This window comes from Stegastes partitus, unplaced genomic scaffold (genome assembly GCF_000690725.1).
Source record: "Stegastes partitus isolate 25-593 unplaced genomic scaffold, Stegastes_partitus-1.0.2 Scaffold1691, whole genome shotgun sequence".
In the NCBI taxonomy this organism is placed as follows: domain Eukaryota; kingdom Metazoa; phylum Chordata; class Actinopteri; family Pomacentridae; genus Stegastes; species Stegastes partitus.
Window position 1 is genome coordinate 75,293 of NW_007579422.1, and position 19,322 is coordinate 94,614.

The window sequence follows — 19,322 nt, forward strand, 5'->3', positions numbered from 1 at the left end:
TTATTTCTTTTTTATATAAACGTATAGTTTTGCTACATGAGAGCAAAAACCCTGAAAGGTGTAAAAGTTTCCCCTGGTTATTGTTGAAGATTTTAGAGGAGAACAATCATCAAACATCAGCCTAAAATACCTCCTACCTAGTAGCTCCTAATGAAACGGGGTCAGAAATGGTCAACAAATAAGCTTATATGAAAGTTTGTGAAGAGAATATTATTTAAAATGGAAAACTGCTTATTATTTGCTGAAAATGAGCTGAACATTGCTCACTCTCCTGTCTGTATAGTTAATATGTGGCTACCACCAGCTGATTTAGCTAGCTTAGCTTAGCTTAGCAACATGGGAACACAGCTAACCTGGTTCTGTCTAAAGGCAACAGAATCAAACTACCACCTGTTGTTCCCTTTTATCTGTAGATGTGTAAAGCAACACGGTGACTTTTTATGCATTGGATGATATTTGTCATCAAAATAAAGCAGCCAGCAGAGATCTGCACCAACAAATACTGTTTGTGGTCTTTGTATGATGCTAAGCTAACCAGCTGCTGGTTGTAGGTGTACCGTGCTGACATGAAACTTTCAGCCAAAAAAGCAAATACGCATAGCACTAAAACGTCAAACTGATTCTTAAATAAATGGTTAGAAAGCACAGTGATAATTAGTCTTTGTGCTAAGCTAAGGTAGCTAAAGTTGCACACGGTAGCTACATTTACATTCACTGTACAGGCTACAGTGAATGACCTCTGGTGGAAATTCCCCCCCATCAGGCATGCTAACTGCACGCTCCCTCAAAACTTGCGTCATCTGTGGCATTGGGCTGTGGCCTTTTATTGCATCCAGCCTGAGGCACACCTGTGCAGCAATCAGCCGTCTAATCAGCATCTTGATGCACCACACCTGGATGGATTAACTCGGCAAAGGAGAGGTGCTCACGAACACGGATTTAGACAAATTTATGAACAATATTTGAGAGAAAATGGGCCTTTTGTGTAGAAAAAGTCTCAGATTTTTTAGTTTAGCTCATGAGAACTGGGAGCAAAAACAAAAGTGTTTATATTTTTGTTCAGTGTAGTTAGGAATGAGTGGGATGGCATGGTATATAGTATAGTTTTCAGTTTTGCTACTTAAATACAACATTATTTGCCATCATAGCATTACTGCACACATAGAGCTGATCAAACCACTTAAATGGATTTTAAAAAATAGGCAACAAATAGTCTAATAATGAAAATGCATTTTTTTGGACCCAGCTATAATTTAATGTAGTTGTGTAAATGCAATAATTAATTCATAATGATAAAACAGTCTCCCACTGCAATGGATATCAGTATAGGCCTTTATAGCTGAGCTGCTGTGTTATTGTTCTTTGGTATTTCACAGTGAATCAGATTAATGTTTTACCTTCAAAATTCATTTAACATGTTGTTTAATCCAAGTTATCAAAAAGGGCAAAAGGTATTTGTACAAATAAATACAAATGAGAATGCTCTGGGGTCTTCCTAGTGAAATATGGCTCGTTACATAGATTTAAATTAAAATTTAACTCTTAAATGCCATGAACAGGTGAATGATGTTAAGTTTGTGTTAAATACTAATTGGCTTCAACACATTTTCCCAAAAAGAGTCTTAGTTAATCCATAAACCACAATGTTTACTGTTAAAAACTACTTTCTACTGAAGAAATAGTTGTTTTTTCCATTTGTATTATCATCTATGAGCCCTGATCTCACTGGACAAGGACCCCTCCCCCTCACAAATCCTAATTAACCGCTGCATACAACACAAAACCAACAATGGACATTTAGGTTGAATCCTATTTCACATGCCGCTGCTGGCAAAATTCCTCTTTTCTGTTCCGTTAATACACAAATTAGCATCAACTCCAAAAGCGACCAAAATCAATTGATGCAAACACACACACTCTGTTTGAACTGCCCATGCAGCGCTCTGAGAGGAGAACAGAAAAAACGTCATGCGGTGAAAGAATGTTTTCTGAGAGGTTGGTGATGACGATGACGATGATGATGATGATGGGGGACAGTACCAAACGTACCAGAAACGTTAGTCCTCATTGGTCAGTGATAGTGATTCTGTGGGAGGAACCATAGTTATGTGTGGGACAGAGGCGTGGTGAGGGAGAGAGGGATGAAGAGGAGGAGGAGGAGGAAGAGAGAAAAGGAGTGCAAACGGTTACAGGGCAGGAAATGACCAACGTCACATGTGCTCAGCTCTCACTAAGGACCAATCAAAATACACCGAATTGAAACCACTGGTGATGATTTTGAGATTGAGATTTTTTTAAAGTTTTCCAGCGAGAGCTTTGCTCAGCGACGTTAGTGTCCGCGACAGTAAAATAGGCAAGCTGCTACTCTGACAATGGTTGAAATAAGTTAGCTAGCTCACAAACACAAGCAAGCACAAGCCACATACAGTTAATGGAGACCAGAGAGGAACACTTTTAACTTTTAACCCTCATACTGACTGGCTTTGAAAACATTTCAGATGATGACTGGGGGTGAGGTGGATGCAAGTAACGAACAGTGTGTCGGTCGTTGTTGGTGATGCTTGACAGCGTGTTGAGAGTTCAGAGGTGGTGGAAAGATAAGAACAAGTGGAGGTGAAGGGAGGCAGTCAGCTGTTCACCCCAACCAATAAAGAAGAATCCACTGACCATGAGTTCTATCACTGTCTACCCATCTATTTAGGAACTGCTATCCATCTATTCATCTATTCTCTATTACACCCAGTGCTCTACACTTTCATTTACCTCCTTCATCCCCTCATCCAGGTGTCTTCACATCCCCCTTAGTAACAGAGAGCATCCACACAAGTATTTTAAGCTATAGTTTGGATGTCGGTGTCCTCATGAGATCTGCTGGTAGAGTTGAAAAAAGGGGTTGAAAGAGCTCCTGTTTTCACTCACCTGGGCACGCTAGGGGGTGCACGGTTAGGCCTGGAGGGCACAGTGGGTGGAGGTCCACTGTAAGGGTCCGGAGAAGCTCCGGGGCGAGACGGGACTGGAGGTCCCCCAGCGGCAGGAGGCCCGGGTGGAGGTCCACGAGAGCCTGGACGGGCAGGAGGTCCTGGTGGAGCCCTGCGGTTTGGAGTTGGACTAGTGGCTGGAGACCTGGAGGAGAAAGGGAGGAGAAGATCAGAAAAAACATCAATGAGGTGTCTGACCAATCAGGTGCTGACTCTTAACTCATCTCTGTCTCATTTCCTTACCTTCCACCGGAGCCGCCTCGCTGCACCTGCAGCCAGGAGTCGTCCACAGGCGGCGGCATGGCAGTGGTCACGGTGGATGTGCTGATGTCGCCGATGATGCTGAGCGCCTCCTTCAGGGCGAAGTACATCCGCAGCATCTCGTCGCGGTGCTGGGCCTGTTCCTGAGACTCCTCCATCAGACTGTTCTGGTCACCACATGAGTACAGCTGGGCCAGCAGCTCAGCGTTGATGAACTCCTTAGTCTGAACAGAAAAGACAGAGAAAAATGTTCTGGAAATGTTAAAAAATGCAGCTTCTGACTGAGGGGGGAGTTGTCTGGTCCTTTTGTGTCTGCATGTCAGAGTTAACAATAACGCTGCTGCATCCCACGCTGATGACTCACATTGTTGATCATGAGGTGCATGATGGTCTTCGGCATCAAGTCACGAACAGTCTTGTTGACGATGGACATGTAGGAGTCGACCAGGTTGCGAATGGTCTCCACCTGCCGCTCCAGCTGAGGATCCATGCTGTGCATGAAGCTGTCGGAGCCATTTTCATCACCGCCCTCGCTCTGTGGAGACACATTTAGAATTTAACTAGACTGAAAAACAAATTGGCACGACACGAAGAAGAAAGGCGGTAATTGCACAGCAGACAAAAGCCCTTTTTGTCTGGATGTTTTGTTCGCACACCGACTTCAAGGAAATCATATCAAGCAGCACAAAGGGCAGAAGTGCTGGCTGAAGGGACATCAGAAGGTGATGATTAATAAGCTGCAACCACAATATTTACCGTTAGACTGATCTCAAGCAAGTAGCCAGAGATGAGCCAGGCTGAGAATGCATTAACATATCACCCTCTGATTAATATTCCTCTTCGTCCAACCCTTTTACACCTCGTGCTGCTCGACTGTTTGTACTAAAGTAGCAGCTACATGTGGAGACAACCACATGGTTTATGCATCCAAAAGGCTTGTCGATGCACCTGCATGGCTAAAACAATGCCATACGGGATTCACAAATATAACTATGATTGCTATGATAACTAATATTTCCTACAAATTATTATCATTAAAAGTAGTATTTTGGATTAAATGTTCAAGATAAAAATGTAACTGGTAGAAAACAGTCTCTTTGACCAAACTATGATTCTTTAAGCCTCAAAGCTCAACAATCAATAACTAATTACTCACATTATTCATTTGACCAACAAATAAATGCAATTACATTTAGCTGAAGTTTTCTTAAATAATTGTTTTTGGTTCAAACATTACATTCAGAAACACAAACATGATGAAAGCGTATGATGCAGACCAGAGGAACGTACCTTTCCTTCCTTCTCCTACAAGGTCAAACAGCAATGAAAGATAGAAGACATTGAAAAGGACAGATAGCACATGAGACACACGACAACATTAAAAATGGATCACAAATAAACATGGCAACAATAACCTAAGAAACTGATGGACAGAAAGTAAAAGTTAATTAGCTTTACATTTTAATGTGACGTGAAATCAATGAAGGTTAAGAATGTAAAATATTCTGACTGGCTGTCAGTGGATGTTTTTGAGAGCAATCGTTTCACGCTGTCATTCCAGTATATATTAGCAAAAGTACTTCACAGCCTCGGCTCATGTATGTGTGCATGTGTCTTTAAATAAATCTCACCGTGACCCGTTCAGGATAGACTCCAGCTCTGAGGAAGGAGGCCTTCCATGCATCAACATCTTCCTGGCCCTCACATGCCAGTTCCAGCTGACGGTAGTCCTTATACACATTTCTGTGGACACACAACGAGACCGAAGCTCTCTGAATCTGAGCAGCAATACATCTTCCTACCAGTGGTGGAAAGTCACTAAATTGTGCTTTCTGTGGGTGAGGAACTTGTACTTGCTCTTGAGTATTGTAATGGCTGGATTATATTTAATATTACGACTCCACTATCAGAGTTTACTGCACTACATTTATTTCAGTTGCTTTTTTTTCTGGTATTGGAACACTTATGGGCACTTGGGAAAATGTTGCATCTGTTGATCCTTTTTTTTTTTTATTATTTTTTTATTTTACAAAACAAATAACCTTTTCTTCTTCTTTTTTTTTTATGGTATTACAATGTTGGTATGCTGCACAAAAGACATTTTTGAGTTCTCTTAACTTCTAGCCATGGTTGTGTTGTTTCCATGGAGGTGCTGGACTTTATATTTCAGTTGAAAAAAAAAGATTATTATGACTTCAGCTTGACTTGAAGCATCTTGAAATTTTACACAGAAATCATAAGAGCTATGACCATTACATTCACTCTGTGTCTGTATAACTGTTTAATTGGACTGAGTAAAGAACATAAGACAGGGTGGGATTAAATTTCAACCCAGTAGAGAATTATTTTACCTCTGCTCGGTGTTGAAGAGGGCAAAAATATGCTTGCTGGACATGAAGCCTTTCTCCACATCGCGCAGCTTCAGGTTGTCCACCTGCAGCATGTACTTCTTCTCCTTCTCCTGCAGGGGGAGGAAGAGAGACACGCCGGTGAGGGGAAGGAGAGAGACGCTGAGGGGGTGAGGAATTTGGTTAAAGAGCTCATATGGTTGCACTGGCACTGAATAGGTGAGACCAAAGCAGCTTGAGAGGCCAACGCAAGATGCTGCATCGAGATCAGTGAGGGGAAATAAACCTAAAGCTAAATGTGCACATATAGATATATATAGGTGAGTAAGATTTTGTAGGAGAAGCATTCACAGAGAAAAAAAACATAGAATAAAAGAAACAAAGCAGATCAAAGAGCTCAGGGGAAATCAGGAGCTCTCACATTAAGTTCTACAGCAGACAAAAAAAAAAAAAAGAGGGGGGAGAGAAAAAAAAAGAAAAGGAGATGGATGGGAAAGTCGTACACAGTCTGCGAGTCTGTGGTTTTGATTACAGTTGTGCCGAGTAAAAAAAAAAAAGGTGGGGAGGGGGGGCAAGAAACAAATGAGAAACACACACATTCAGAGAGAGAGAGAGAGGAAAGCTGTATCCCGCTGTAGAAATCTCTTGTACTTGTAAATCTGCACACAACATACGACATACAGACGTCCAACTATTTATGAATCAGGGAACCTCAGAGTTAGTCAGCTCGCTCTGACACATGCCAGCTCCTTTATCTCAGACACGCACATGTTAGTGCTGTTACCAAAAAAGAAAATCAAGTTTAAATGCTTTAATAAGGACAGAAAATTAACAAAAATGAGATTCTAAAAATAGCCCAGGGGTGAGCGGGTTTGTCCAAACACACACACAGAAATACACACACGCTGCTTTGGTTACAAACAGCACCTTTGAGCGTAGTCTCTAACTAACCTTAAAACCATCTGGATGGCTAACCGCGGGGCCTGCCCTGCCCAACCCGCCGTGAGTGTGTGTGTCACAGAGAGAAGACGGGGATTGTATGTGTGACCAAACCTCCTTCATCAAAGGATTTATGGCCTGTGCAGCCAAATGGTCATATCCCCTAAATGCATGTAAAACCCTCACACACACACACACACACTTACACACATATAAACACAGACACATTTGGCAGCGCCGGTGCACTCGGGTGTCCACAATGCAGAGAAAAAAAAAAAAACTAAACAAGCAGTCGCCCCAGACTGCTGACATCATCATTTATAGCACTGGTGAGTCCCCGTCCTCCATCTTTTTCTTTTATTTGTTCAGTATTTCTCCATCTTTGCCTTCCTCCTTTTTTCTGTCTCTGTGTTGTTGTTTTTTTTTTTTTTCCTCTTTTCCCTTGTTCCCCTCGCTCTCTGGCTTTCCCTCTCCCTGGGAGTGAGCAACCTTGGACTGATTCATACATTTTCCTCTCCTCTGGCCAGTAAATCCAGTCAGGAGAGTTTGGAAAGGGAAGAGGAAGGAGGAGGAGGAGGAGGAGGAGGAGGTGGGCGACTAGTGAGTGTGTACATGATGTGGGGAAAGTAAAATGAACCAAAGACAGAAAGGTGTATGACAACAATATACGAGCCACAAAGACCAACTATCAGTGAGAGGATGGAGGGTTCGGGGTTTGACGCATCCACAAGCAACAAGAATGGTCAGAAATTAATAAACACCAGCTATCCGTTGAGATAAATTTGCAATATTGCAACATAAAATCAGATTATTTTTCTCTCTCTCTCCGTCCAGCAGCCCATTTTTCATGCGTGTTTTTACATGTGTGGTGTTTGGGGAAGCAGGGGATTGAGTGCTTTCCCATATGCTCCTATAAAACCCAGTCAGCATGAGTGGGCAACGGTACAGATTTCAGACATTAAGCACACTCGCAGGGACACAAGAGAAAACAAACCTACACGCAGGCAGAGGAACTCACGATATGCAGAAGGTATATAAGACACATATAAAGCATGCACACTGTGTTTGACCTTTGTCTGCGGCGCTCTGCTTGCATGGGACCCAACGTCTGTGGGACGGCGTCCAAGAGACTACTGAGCTGTCAGGAGACTTCTTTTTAGAAATAATCACACTAAAAGAGCTTAAAAATGAGTGTGTGTTCATGATCATTTGTGAATGTACCTGCTTTTAATGCACTTGTGCCTGCGTGTGACTAATACGCTAGAGATGTGCACAAATTCTAAAACGCAGAACAAGATTTGGGAACATGTTAGGAAAAGTGGGAGCAAAATAGAGGATTTCTAAGATTTAAAAACCACACTGAAGAGGAAGGAAATTGAAATGAGAATTATTTTGTCAGGCTGCGTTTTCGCTCAAAGCCACAGAAACAAACCAGTAATCCTGCACTGGAATGAAATCTATCCTTTGTTTGCTGCATCTGTTACACTGTGGAAACTACAAAATTGATCAAAAATAATAAAGGCATCACAACTGGGTTTTAATACCTCTACAGGACGCTTTTAAAGCTGGTAGTCTTTTGTTTTTACTTCTAATATAGCCATATTTCTTTTGCAATATGTGTGGACTACAGCTGCAAGCTGTTAATAATCACTGTAGTCTTGAAAAAAAAATGTGAGCAGTGGAGAATAAAACGAATGTAACAATAAATCATCAAAGGGGAAGGAGACACGGCATAAAACAGATTCCTCATATTGCACAATCACAATATTCTCATGTGTTTGCAGTCATACATTTACTGTTCATGCATGTGTAACCACAAATTAATGGTGAATCAGAACGTGACAAGTTTTCAACAGCAGCATCATGCAGGAAATAAAAAGGCTTTCAACACGTTTACTGTGAGTTGTTATTCATCTTTTTTATGCTTAAGGAACTATTGCAGTGCCCGCCGTCATAGGCATTAGCTATCAACTAAAGACTGGATGTGAAAGATGAACGTAGCGAAGCGAAGTCAATGCAAAGTGACTTAAACTTGCATTCTTTCTAATGTCCAGCAGGAGGCGACTCCCATGGCTGCAAAAAGACATTTAATGGTATAGAAGTCTATGAGAAAATAACACAACTACTTAACTGATTTGTTACCTCAGTGAACATTTTCCTAAAGAGTTTATGGTCTCAACCACTAGCTTCAAATCTACTTAAAAAATGTAGAAATTAGGTTGTGATTTACAGTCGAATCGACGATAGATCAGTGTATGCTTTAGGGACAGGTTACTGTGAGGGTGCGCATAGTGAGTCAGATCCATAATACGCTCCTCACATCTGCTTTTAAAAGACAAAGATGGCAACAACCAAATCTATTTTTACAGCCTATGAGTAACCTTTGAACTTCGATCTGTGACCACATCCTGGGAGCTTGACTTTGATGATGTTGTCTTGCAATGTCAAGTTGAAGATGGCACCCAAAGGTCAGGCTGAAAGTTGGTTGGACGTATGGTTTGCAAAATGATTGTTTGATACCTTAAAACCTTACAGATATCCTCTTAAGTCTTGATTATTTTGCTTAAGTTTGTTTATTGACAAGTGTTGCAAACTAAAGGAGAATACAGTGATAAAACTACAGTCCTTTGCTGTGGATCCCTTCCACCATTTTCAGCCTCCTCAGCCAGTGTTGGTGCTGTTCTAGGATCGCCTCTTTCCACTGCTTCTGGAAGGTGTTGTGGTTGGAAATATTTTTGACGATGTCACGTCCGTGGCGCCTCACGTCTCCTGCAGCGTCCACACATATTTTGCTAAGAGCCATTAGGAAGCATTTGGTAAACTTTCTGCCACCTGTAAGCATCCGTTTGGCTCCAAGAATGTCACGTAACTGGCTGACGTGCTGACCTGGACTAGCGCTAAGTGCAGCATTGCGGTGACTCAACCCGGCACTCAGCAGGATGTTCATGGTAGAATCTGGGCTGCAGTTTTGCACCATGGTGTCCAGCGAAAAATTTTCCTGCTGCTGGATGAAGGTGTTCGGACTGAGACACCGACTATTAGAGCATAACCCGTTTCCTCCACCATGTCATCCATGGTCATCTTGAGGTGAGCCCAAGGTTTTACTTCCTCAGTGACACCGACGTAGATCCTGCAAAGCGTTGGCCTCAGTGCCAGATCTTGGACAGATGTCAAACCATCAGTTCTTTTCTTCCACTCATCAGAGTTGAGGGGTTTCAAGATATGATCTGGTCTTCTATTTGGACTGGACAATGGCTTCTTTTCTTTGTCAGAATTCTGGGAAGATTGTCTCACTTGGGAGGGTTGAGAAAGTTCAGCTGTGGTAGGAGAAGGAGGAGGAGGAGTGGAATCAAAAGATGGCAGAGAAATGGTTTCAGGAAGACTGTCAGCATCCACTGTGCTGAGAGAGTCCTGAGAACATGGATCCGTCACGGACACCTGAAAGGCTTCCTGACTCACATGGGTATGAAGGCCTCAGCCCTTATCAAGAAGTTTTGTTTAGTAGGAATCCTCTGATCCTTCTTCTTCTGTGGTAACCAGATCGGCCACTATGCAAGTTTCCTCCTTGAGATGCTCTTCCATGATTGACCAGAAGTTGTCTTTATCAAAAAAAAAGCCTCAGGTCCACTGGTAAACTTGGACTTGGGCTACTTCTGACTGCTACATCGGATCAGTCAGTTTCCAGGCTTCCTGCTAGAGGTGCATCATTTTTCATGATATCCCAGAGGCTGCTCTTTTTAAGGTTTTTACGAGTCATTTAGTCTATCTATGACACAGGAGTTTTCTGATTATCCCATTGTCTTAACATTAGGTAACTTCCAGGTAAGTTTCCAGCTTTCATGAGCATACATGGTCTCATCATCACTGATAGACCAAACATCGTCCTCATCAAAGGTATCCAAAGTTTTCTGGGTGATGCTGACTTTCCTGATTGATTATTAAGACGCATCGTGTCAAGAAGGTGCCTCAGATGTGACTGCAACTCCAGCAAGAAGGCGATATTTAAAGTCACACTAAACGCATCTGTTTTGTTGCAAATGAGAGGACGCGAATGGGAAAATTTTTAAAAACATGATTCAGTACCGCCAGACCGATCTTTACAAACACAACCTTTTAAACCAAAGATGTTGTGTTTGGACTCTTTCATCCATTCATTCAGCACCTTTCAGCACATTAGCGATTTTCTAAATTGTCTTCTTGTATCTACACATGAACCACAGGTGCGATTCCTCCTCTTTGTCAGAACATTTATACATCCAACATTTTCTATCCCACACACACACACACACACACACACACATGTGCAGCCGCTGCACTTGGTGGTTGGTGTTTGCAGCAGTGTGTGAACAAAGTACTTTTCATGGTTTTGTTTTGCTAGTGAGTAATAGCAGGCTCATTATGAAAAGCCAGAGGAAGTTCACTTCAGGAATCATAAAGGCACTTCACCACTCCGCACACCATCCAAAAAACATCTCAGAGATTCAAACACAATTTCAAAATGCCGATGAAATACGGCCTCGCACGCACACACACACACACAATAAACACACACATGTGGAAGTGCTAAACACACATACACGGCGACCTTACGCAAACCATATCCAATTAGCACGTTGAAACAAATCCGAGTAAGTTGGGTTGGCCAAACCGAGAGGACACTCGTTTACAGCATCCATGTTGTTTTAAAAGGCTGCATGTCTCAGTGTGAGTGAGTGTGTGTGGTAGTGTGTATGTTGATGGGAGTCTGATAGAAAAGTCCTGGTGACTTGGGCCATGCATCAAAGGGCTGCGGAGAAGCCGCACGGCATCTGGGAGCAATAACGCTGCTTCTAACCCTTCATTACCACAAAGACTGGGCCCTGGGTGGCAGCCAACGGCAATTTTTACAACCCTCCTCCTCACCTCCCTCCGTTTTTCTTTCCCTCCATTCTTCTGCCATTCCCCTATTGAGTTCTGTCTTTAAAAAAAAAAAAATTAAACGCAGAGAGGAGTTCTGTGATTCTTACATGATGGGGGCGGGGGAAAGTTGTACGGGATCAGACATCATCGGGTTTGATACACTTGTTGGTCATTTAAATCAATTCATAGAGCTTTTTGACAGAGAATTTTTGTGACCAACTTGTGCAAGAAGAAAACTTTACAAGTATTGCGTATAATCAAAAAACCCACCGACGCATGCAAAGCCCATGCTCGGTCTGTGAGTAACATGTCTTTGAGAAACAGCAGAAGCAGCATTTTTAGGAAACTTAATTTGACTTTATGCTGTTTGGACTTTATTTAAAACAAGGCCCCACGTTGCCAAATTTTAAATCAGGAACAGAAAACGGTTTTTAGCTGAGAGAATTACAATTGGGAACAGCGAGATTGGAGCTATTCTGGGACGACGTGTAAAAAACGCGCAGCTGTTCATGACTCACCGAGCTACAAGGTTGTGCAATAACGCTCATAACAAATCACCTCGGGCAGGGCGCCAGTGTCCGCACTCTCTAATACTTCATCTATCGTGCAAAGTGCTACTTGATAAGAGTCGAGATAAGAGGTTTTTTTTTCTAGCTGGCCCGTCAGTTACAGACAAATGTTTCGGGAAAACAAATCTAATCTGAAGTGTCCAGTTTCACGGGGATAGGAACATGAATTCTCACATTTTCTTGTTATGACAAAGTTTTGGCTGCTCGGTTTGTCTTTTTTTTTATTTCTCCTTTAAGAAAAAAAAAGTGACAGCCTTTCTGCTTCGCTCAGCTGTTCTTGTGGGAATGAGAATAAGAGCAAAAACTTCTTCACGTAGAAACTTCCACAGTTGAACACAGGCTGGAAAAGCAGTGATACCTTCCTGTTAAGCGGCTAATTGCCGAGCACTTAATTACCTGCTCGCCATTTACTTCTGCAGAGGGTCGGTGTAACAACCTTGGGGCTCGCCAGGACATGTGATCAATCACCAGTGACCACCAAAGAGTAAAGAAAGGAGGCGGGATGGGGGGGGGGACCCAGCCGACTAACCGTATAAACACATGTGAAAATCCCCACACGTCTAGCGGCTCTGGTCTGATGGAAGGCAAATGTTCAAGCGGTGTGTTGGGCTCCCAGTAGAAGAGAATCACTGCTGAACGGGGGGCATGAAACCCGAGGAATATTTAACTACACATAACCTTACAGTTGTGAATTCATGCACATATATATATATATATATATATATATTACAGGGTTGGTGTTAAATTTGTGAAAATATCTCCTAGTTTCAACATGTGAATCCTATCAGATGGACTGGAAGCAGCAAAAGATATGCAGCAGTGTGTCCCTCTGATGTCAGAATGCATCGAGGTAAAACGTTCGCATGTGTAAACCAACCTGAGTGTAAAATGTAAACATTCTTTAAAGCCACATGTGGTTTTCATGTGCATTTTTTTGGTTTTGCAAGAGTAAACGACTATTCGAGTGCTAACATGTATTTTTCCTGAAGCAAAATGATGGGAAAAAAAAAATGGGACGATCCCAAAATTGAGAAGCTGTTTGCATAATTCATTTATTTATACAGTCAGTTTTTTTAATCCTTGGTAACTTTAGTCATCCAATGTGAACTCGGTCCAGTAGTATTGACACATAACAGTTGTCTGCATGTTCCAAATGCAGCGAGACCTAAATGAACTGCTAGCATAGGCTTTGTCTTTTTTTAAAGGAAAATGAACAGCCAGGATGTAAAATTTGCACTTTGCAACCCACTTGTTTTGAATACTAGACAGAGGGTGTGTCTGGCCTGAGTGTATTTTTAAGATTTTGCCAACGATGGGCAGTTCCAAGTGTGGAAAGGGTTGTTTTTTAGTTTTTTTTCTAAACTTACGCATTTACAGTAACTCCAGGCTTGTAAAACTATATTTACGAGCATAAAAATCTCTCGCTTATGTCAAGTTTAAGGATTCAGTAGTATTTCATTCATGAAATCATGGAAAAGGCAGTCATTAGGAGAAACTATTTAAAAAAAAAAAATCATAAAATGTAAGAATGCTATCAAATAGCCATAAATATAAATATTTGCAGCATGAGAATAAATTATATAAAATCTGTAAAGCAACCAATGTGAAGAAAGTAATGTCACGTCTTATTAAACACATGCAGTCATATTTAAACGAAGCAGTGAGCCTCCAGAGCCTCACATATACACAATAAAGCTACAACACTGCCACACACAGTTGTCTTTCCATCACTTCAGAGGACATTACACTGATTTATGCTCATTTCTTGGAAACTTCACCAAACCCCGACTGTAACTACTACTTTTCCCAACCCTAACTTTAACCTTAATTTAACCCAAACCAAACCTTAAACCTCATCTTCAAGCTAAAAATCGATGCATTTATTAATGATTTACATTATGGGCGCTTGCTTTTTGTCCTCAAACACTGCTGGAGAAGATTTATGTCCTCACAACATGATGAATACACACAGTTGCAGCTATTTTGTGTGTTTTTTGAAAATTATATTCTCACATTTCTTGATTTATTTGTGGTAATACGAATCTTTTCTGTTGCCTTACGCGTTTAGATCAATAATAATAGTCTAAGCGATGATTTTTGAATTTATTGTAATCAATCAGATGATGATTAACTGGATGCGACTGATTCTTGGTCATCCCTGCGTTTTCTCTCAATCTTTCTGCCTCTCCTCTCACAACATGCTTCCGTAATGACTTCCGTATTTACAGTATGCTCTGGATAAGAGGGGAACAGCTAATGAAAAAATGATAATTTACAGCAAGAACAGCACAAACTATTCATCATCTCATCAGTCAGGCAAAATAAACGTTGAATTATCCCGATTTCGGCTCGTCAGCTCACTCCAACAGGCCGCCGCCATCACTCATCTCATTTCTATTTTACAATCTCTCACCCACTTTTCGACTATTTTCTTTTACAATGAGACTCAGTAATTTATTCATTTTGGGGTTTGGCACCATTTTACCATCTTAATGCCCATTAAACCTTTCACTTTCTTTGGTTTTTTTTGCTAAAAGTTCTCACATATTTGCTGCATTCATTCTGTTTCGCTGCCTTTCATGAATTTCGGTAGATTTTACGCCTCAATCAGACACTAATCGTGCAATTCTTTGAATTTTTTTGCTATTTTTCTACTGTTTTCTATCTATAAACATGTAATCTTTCAAATAAAATTACAATGTTGTAAATACTGTCTGCTGTAAATACTGTAGTGTGTACTGTCAATACCTCCTTTGCTTTAATATTTTACATTTTATACTATATATATATTTATCTTTCCTTTCATGTTATTTTATCTTATTTGATCTTATTTTATTACTTGTGTATTGCTGCCACAGAAGGATGCTACAACATTTCACTGCTGTAACACTGCCTTTTAAGCATCGCTTCCACAGTGACAATAAAGAACTGTTCTATTCTATTCTATTCTATTCTATTCTATTCTATTCTATGTTGATGTTCCCACTTAAGACATGTCGGCACACTGTGGCTCTCTTTGCAGACTCTAAAATATAACGAATATCATATAGACGATGCTTAAATGTGAATTATTCCAAAATATACAGTATAAAAAATCTAATATGGAAATTGAGTTTCTTGAGTGCATCTTCAACCAAAAATTTGACATTTTGGAAAATGTTTTGCCTCCTTGGGGGCAGAGAGACATGCAGAGGTTGAAAATACAAATAAACATCTTCATAAAACAGTGAATTATTATTTTCACACTCTGGTTTCTCTACACATTAAACACAGAAGAAATAGCACATTAATCAGCGAGTGTAAGTGGATTTTGGTCGGAGCCAGACAAGCCATTTCTCTGTTTCCCGTCTAAGCTGAGCTAACCAGCTGTTGGCAGCGACATCACATCGAGCTGACAAATATAAAAAGCGGTACTGATTTTCTCATCTAACTCTTCGACAGAAAGCATATTTTCCAAAAAAAAAAAATGCTTCCTGACCTTTTAGCCTTCACTCAGGCCTCTACTTTGTGATCTCCTTGGTGTCTCCTTCCAACAAATAAGTACTACTAATAACACGGTATTGCAACAGAGAAAGATAATAAAAGCGAGCTATTATGTGGTTCACATTTACGTTATCCAACAGGAAGAACGACTGACACACAATCTGCAGTCTGAAAGCTTGCCGTGAGATTTCACTGGAACACCAGCTGACCGATGACACTCGGTGTGAAATACGGCCAATCATATTCCAAGGGCTGCCTCTCTGGGTTTGGCTGGAGCGCCTCGAATAAATCTACAGCACGACGCTCAAAATCATATCCTCCCCGCGCTGTTGCAAACACATGAAAGATACGGTTTCGCCCGCGTGAGCTGACTGGAGTTGTTCGCTTTAATGCAACATCTAAACACGCAGACAAGAAAAACAAAGCGAGAAACTCGAGGCCGTATTAACGAGTCGTATTTCACGGCGAGGCAGGATAACACACAGAATCGCACTGGATGTGTGTGTGCATACTTTCTCAGTATTTCTGGCTTTACTGACTAAGAGTTTATAAAGGAAGCTGCCTGCCTGGTCATCCAAACAGTGGAAACAATGTTGGTGCAACCGCAGCACTCCCCCCACCCACCCATTAAAATTCACTCTTTCCAATCCCCAAACCCTGAAACTCAACTGCAACAATAATTCCACTTTATCTCCTGCACGGATTGATGTCCGTCTTTTCTAGCTGGTTTCTACATTTTATCGTCGAGGCTCTCCGCTGGCTGGGCATCGTTCTGCCTCCCATTTTTCACTGTATTTTTTTTTCATTTTTCCTCCGCGGCCCTCCATCTCCAGCGCCACTGCTGACTCGTCTCTCCTGGGGATCGTCCCTGCTTTGATTTGGAGCTCGGAAACCATAGCTAAAACAAACACTCGGGCCTCGACGCACACACGTATACACCTGGAAACACTAGCGCTGATTGCTCCTGTCTGCCAGGAGTCAGAACGAAGCCTCAAAGTGTGTGTGAAGCGAAGAAGGTGAAGGAGGCGAACTTTGAAGACTCACGTCTCAACTGTGAAATCACACAGACTTTTTCCTCCACACACACACATCGTCTCTGGTTCTGATTTACCAGTAGTATGTCACCCCTCCAACCAGTGCCCACTCCTCCACCCACCCCTCAAACCTCCGCCACCACTCGGTGTGTGTGTGTGTGTTGCTGCAGAGCTGCATAAAGGGCTCTTTATTCGAGTCGGACAGGGAGAGGAAATCAGCTTTAGAAGTAAAAACAGAGGGAGCAAGAGCGAGATGGAGACCACAGGGCTGCACATCTGGAGTTATTACAAGGCTTCCTCCTGCTTGCCAAGAAAACGCCGACATTCCTGCCCTCGCTACAAAGACCGTGGAGCCTCTGCTCTCATCCAGCCCCACTCCTACACACACATCCATCACTCAAAACGTCCAGAAGAACCGCACATACGCTCACATGTGCCGAAACGCAGGAGATGCACGCACGCGGCGGAAAAGGGGAAGAGAAGGAACATGCAGAAGCTTTTTTTTACGAAACACACACATATATATGCCTCCACGTGAGAGCGCAAACACAGACGTCCTCCCTATCGGCCCACATACGCTTCTACTAAAAAAGCTCCCTCCCTCCGCAGCCAATCACTCACTCCCGTTTCCAAACTTTACAACGCCGAATGAATGCGTCTCACTTCCTGTTCACCTTTGACCCCTTACACTTTCTCCTCATAAGTCGGAGAAGAAAGACAGAGAGGAAAAGAGGGGAGGAGGAGAGGGAAGGAGGGAAGGAGGGAAGGAGGGAGGGGGAGCCAGACAGAGGGAGGAGAGAGAGAGAAAGAAGAGAGGAGAAAGGAAAAATGGGGGGCCGGCGAGCTCCTCCTCTTTCTCCCTCCATATCTCCTCTCTCTCTCGCTCCTTTTCTCCTTCTGTCTCTCGAAGGGGAAACTTGGTGGCCAGTCTTTTGCCACGTCGAACCTCCAGCCGGTCCACCTTGCTCATACCCGGAGCGCTTCTTCTTCTTCTTTTTTTTATTTATTTTTAATTTTTGGCTCTAGGAAGTAGAATATGAACAGCACCAACCAGGTTTTGCCTCCTCAGCGGCGTTGAATGAAAGAACGAGGAGATTCTGAGGGAAGAAGGCAAACATCGGCCAAGAAGAAGAAGAAGAAGAAGAAACATCACTCGAGAAGTCGCAGGTATTCCCTCCAAGAGGAGAAACGTTACTTTTGTTTGGCATGTGTGTCGAGGAGGCGAAAGTTATTCCGGTGTCTTAATGGGAAGTGTTGGGTCGGACTCAGCGTGATCTCAGCTGACCACAAATATTCCCTGATAAGTTTCTAACCGAGAGCGATGAGGAGCGCTCGGAGAGTTGGCTCGTTGGTGCTTCTGACTCTGAAAGCTCTTACGAAATACTCTGACTTTTATTAAGTTGGCTTCGGGGTTCAGTTTCAGAGATTCGGTTGTACGAATTTGGGCTAAATTGAGGATGATTCATCGTCATTATCTGTGTATGTTGCCTCCATTTCACATTTTTCTTGAAGAAATTTTTTTTTAAAAACAGCTGAATGATAGAAATTGAAATCCCTCCTCACAGTGTTTTGCTTCTGACATTCGGTGAATCTAAAAAGCCTCCCTACGACTTGTGTTTCCCCCCGTAGAGCCCGGTGTGGAATGTTGCTTCTCACAGCGGGAAACAGGAGGGAATGTCATTGAATCTGCCAATCAGTGGCTATCACCTCTGTCTAACCTCTCCTCCTCCTCCTCCTCCTCCTCCTCCTCCTCCTCTTCCTCTACCTCCCAGCCTGCCCCCACTTCATCCATCCCCTAACATGCCGTCTTTCTCCTTCAGCTCGCTCCATCTTCAGCCTGGTCAGCACTTTTTAGTAGTTCTAGTCAGACTGTGAGAGCGGGAGGACCCGAGAGCTTGGCGCTGGATCCGCAGTGAGTAAACCTGTGTGAAAACCTGGGTGAGCTTAAACCCTCTCCTCAGCATCACTTCAGCCGCCCAGCCCGCCTGCCCAGTGTTCAGACTACCTGTTCAGGAAGTAGTGGTTGTACAGTAGTCTGCACATTGGTTAGGCTGGCCGGGGAAGCACGGGACAAAGCGTCCAAAAGGAACGACGAGAAAAAGAAAAAAAAAAATGGGAATCCAGAAGGCCCGAGCACATCTGTGGGAACACGAAGCAGCACCACCCCTCGTCCATCTGGCCCAGCCTGGGCACGAGCCTAAATAAAGCACCCAAAGGCTCCACCACAGAGGCCTAGCCCTCGCCCAGCGTGGATTTATGGGTGACAGACGTCCTAAAAATGTAGCCATCAGGTTTATTTTGCTGTAAAAGTGTTCTGTGCTGCCATCAAACCACGAGTTAAATGTGATGAAATGTAGTGTGGAAATAGTTTGAAATAAAGATGCTTGGATTCTGATCTGTTTCTCTGCGTCTTTGTTTTTTTGTTTGTTTGTTTTTTCTCAACTACCTTCCACAGAGACGGATTTGGATTGCATTCTACAGGATTGTACATATAAGTGACATTCTCGACGTGTTGTTTATTTTTCTTACGTACCCAACAGATCGAGCCGAAACCAAAAAAAAAAAAAAAGTTCAACCACACAGGACAAAAAAATGAACGCTTACCCAAAAAGATAACTAAAGCACACAGTAAACCCCCAGCGTCACACTGCACTCGTGATGAAAATGTACAATTATGTCTCCGCTTTCCCTGCATCAGCTTGTGGCTGCTTTACCTCAAATGACCATGTAATGTGCAGAGAGGCAGGAAGCCACCATACAAAAATGTTGAAAGAGCAGCCACTCTGTCATTGTCTATTCACCGTTTTTTTT

General features: G+C 42.5%; 1 protein-coding gene and 1 long non-coding RNA gene across 4 annotated transcripts in view; one reads left to right on the forward strand and one right to left on the reverse strand.

The window, feature by feature from the left end:
- The window catches only part of dnm1a (dynamin 1a), a 74,049-nt gene that overhangs the window by 2,178 nt on the left and 52,549 nt on the right, over positions 1 to 19,322 (reverse strand). For 2 of the 3 annotated variants that reach the window (XM_008301618.1, XM_008301617.1), the window contains exons 16-21: positions 5,591 to 5,700; positions 4,871 to 4,982; positions 4,530 to 4,544; positions 3,604 to 3,774; positions 3,222 to 3,463; positions 2,920 to 3,123 (exon numbers count right to left, since the gene is read on the reverse strand). In XM_008301618.1, the coding sequence (XP_008299840.1) occupies positions 2,920 to 3,123; positions 3,222 to 3,463; positions 3,604 to 3,774; positions 4,530 to 4,544; positions 4,871 to 4,982; positions 5,591 to 5,700 (854 nt within the window). Of the gene's footprint in view, positions 1 to 2,064; positions 2,087 to 2,919; positions 3,124 to 3,221; positions 3,464 to 3,603; positions 3,775 to 4,529; positions 4,545 to 4,870; positions 4,983 to 5,590; positions 5,701 to 19,322 lie in introns of those variants that run through there. The other variant, XM_008301619.1, reaches the window with a different exon arrangement.
- On the forward strand, positions 17,413 to 18,906 carry LOC103372075 (uncharacterized). Its single transcript, XR_520973.1, has 2 exons — positions 17,413 to 17,678; positions 18,332 to 18,906. It is a non-coding gene; the product is annotated as an uncharacterized LOC103372075 (long non-coding RNA).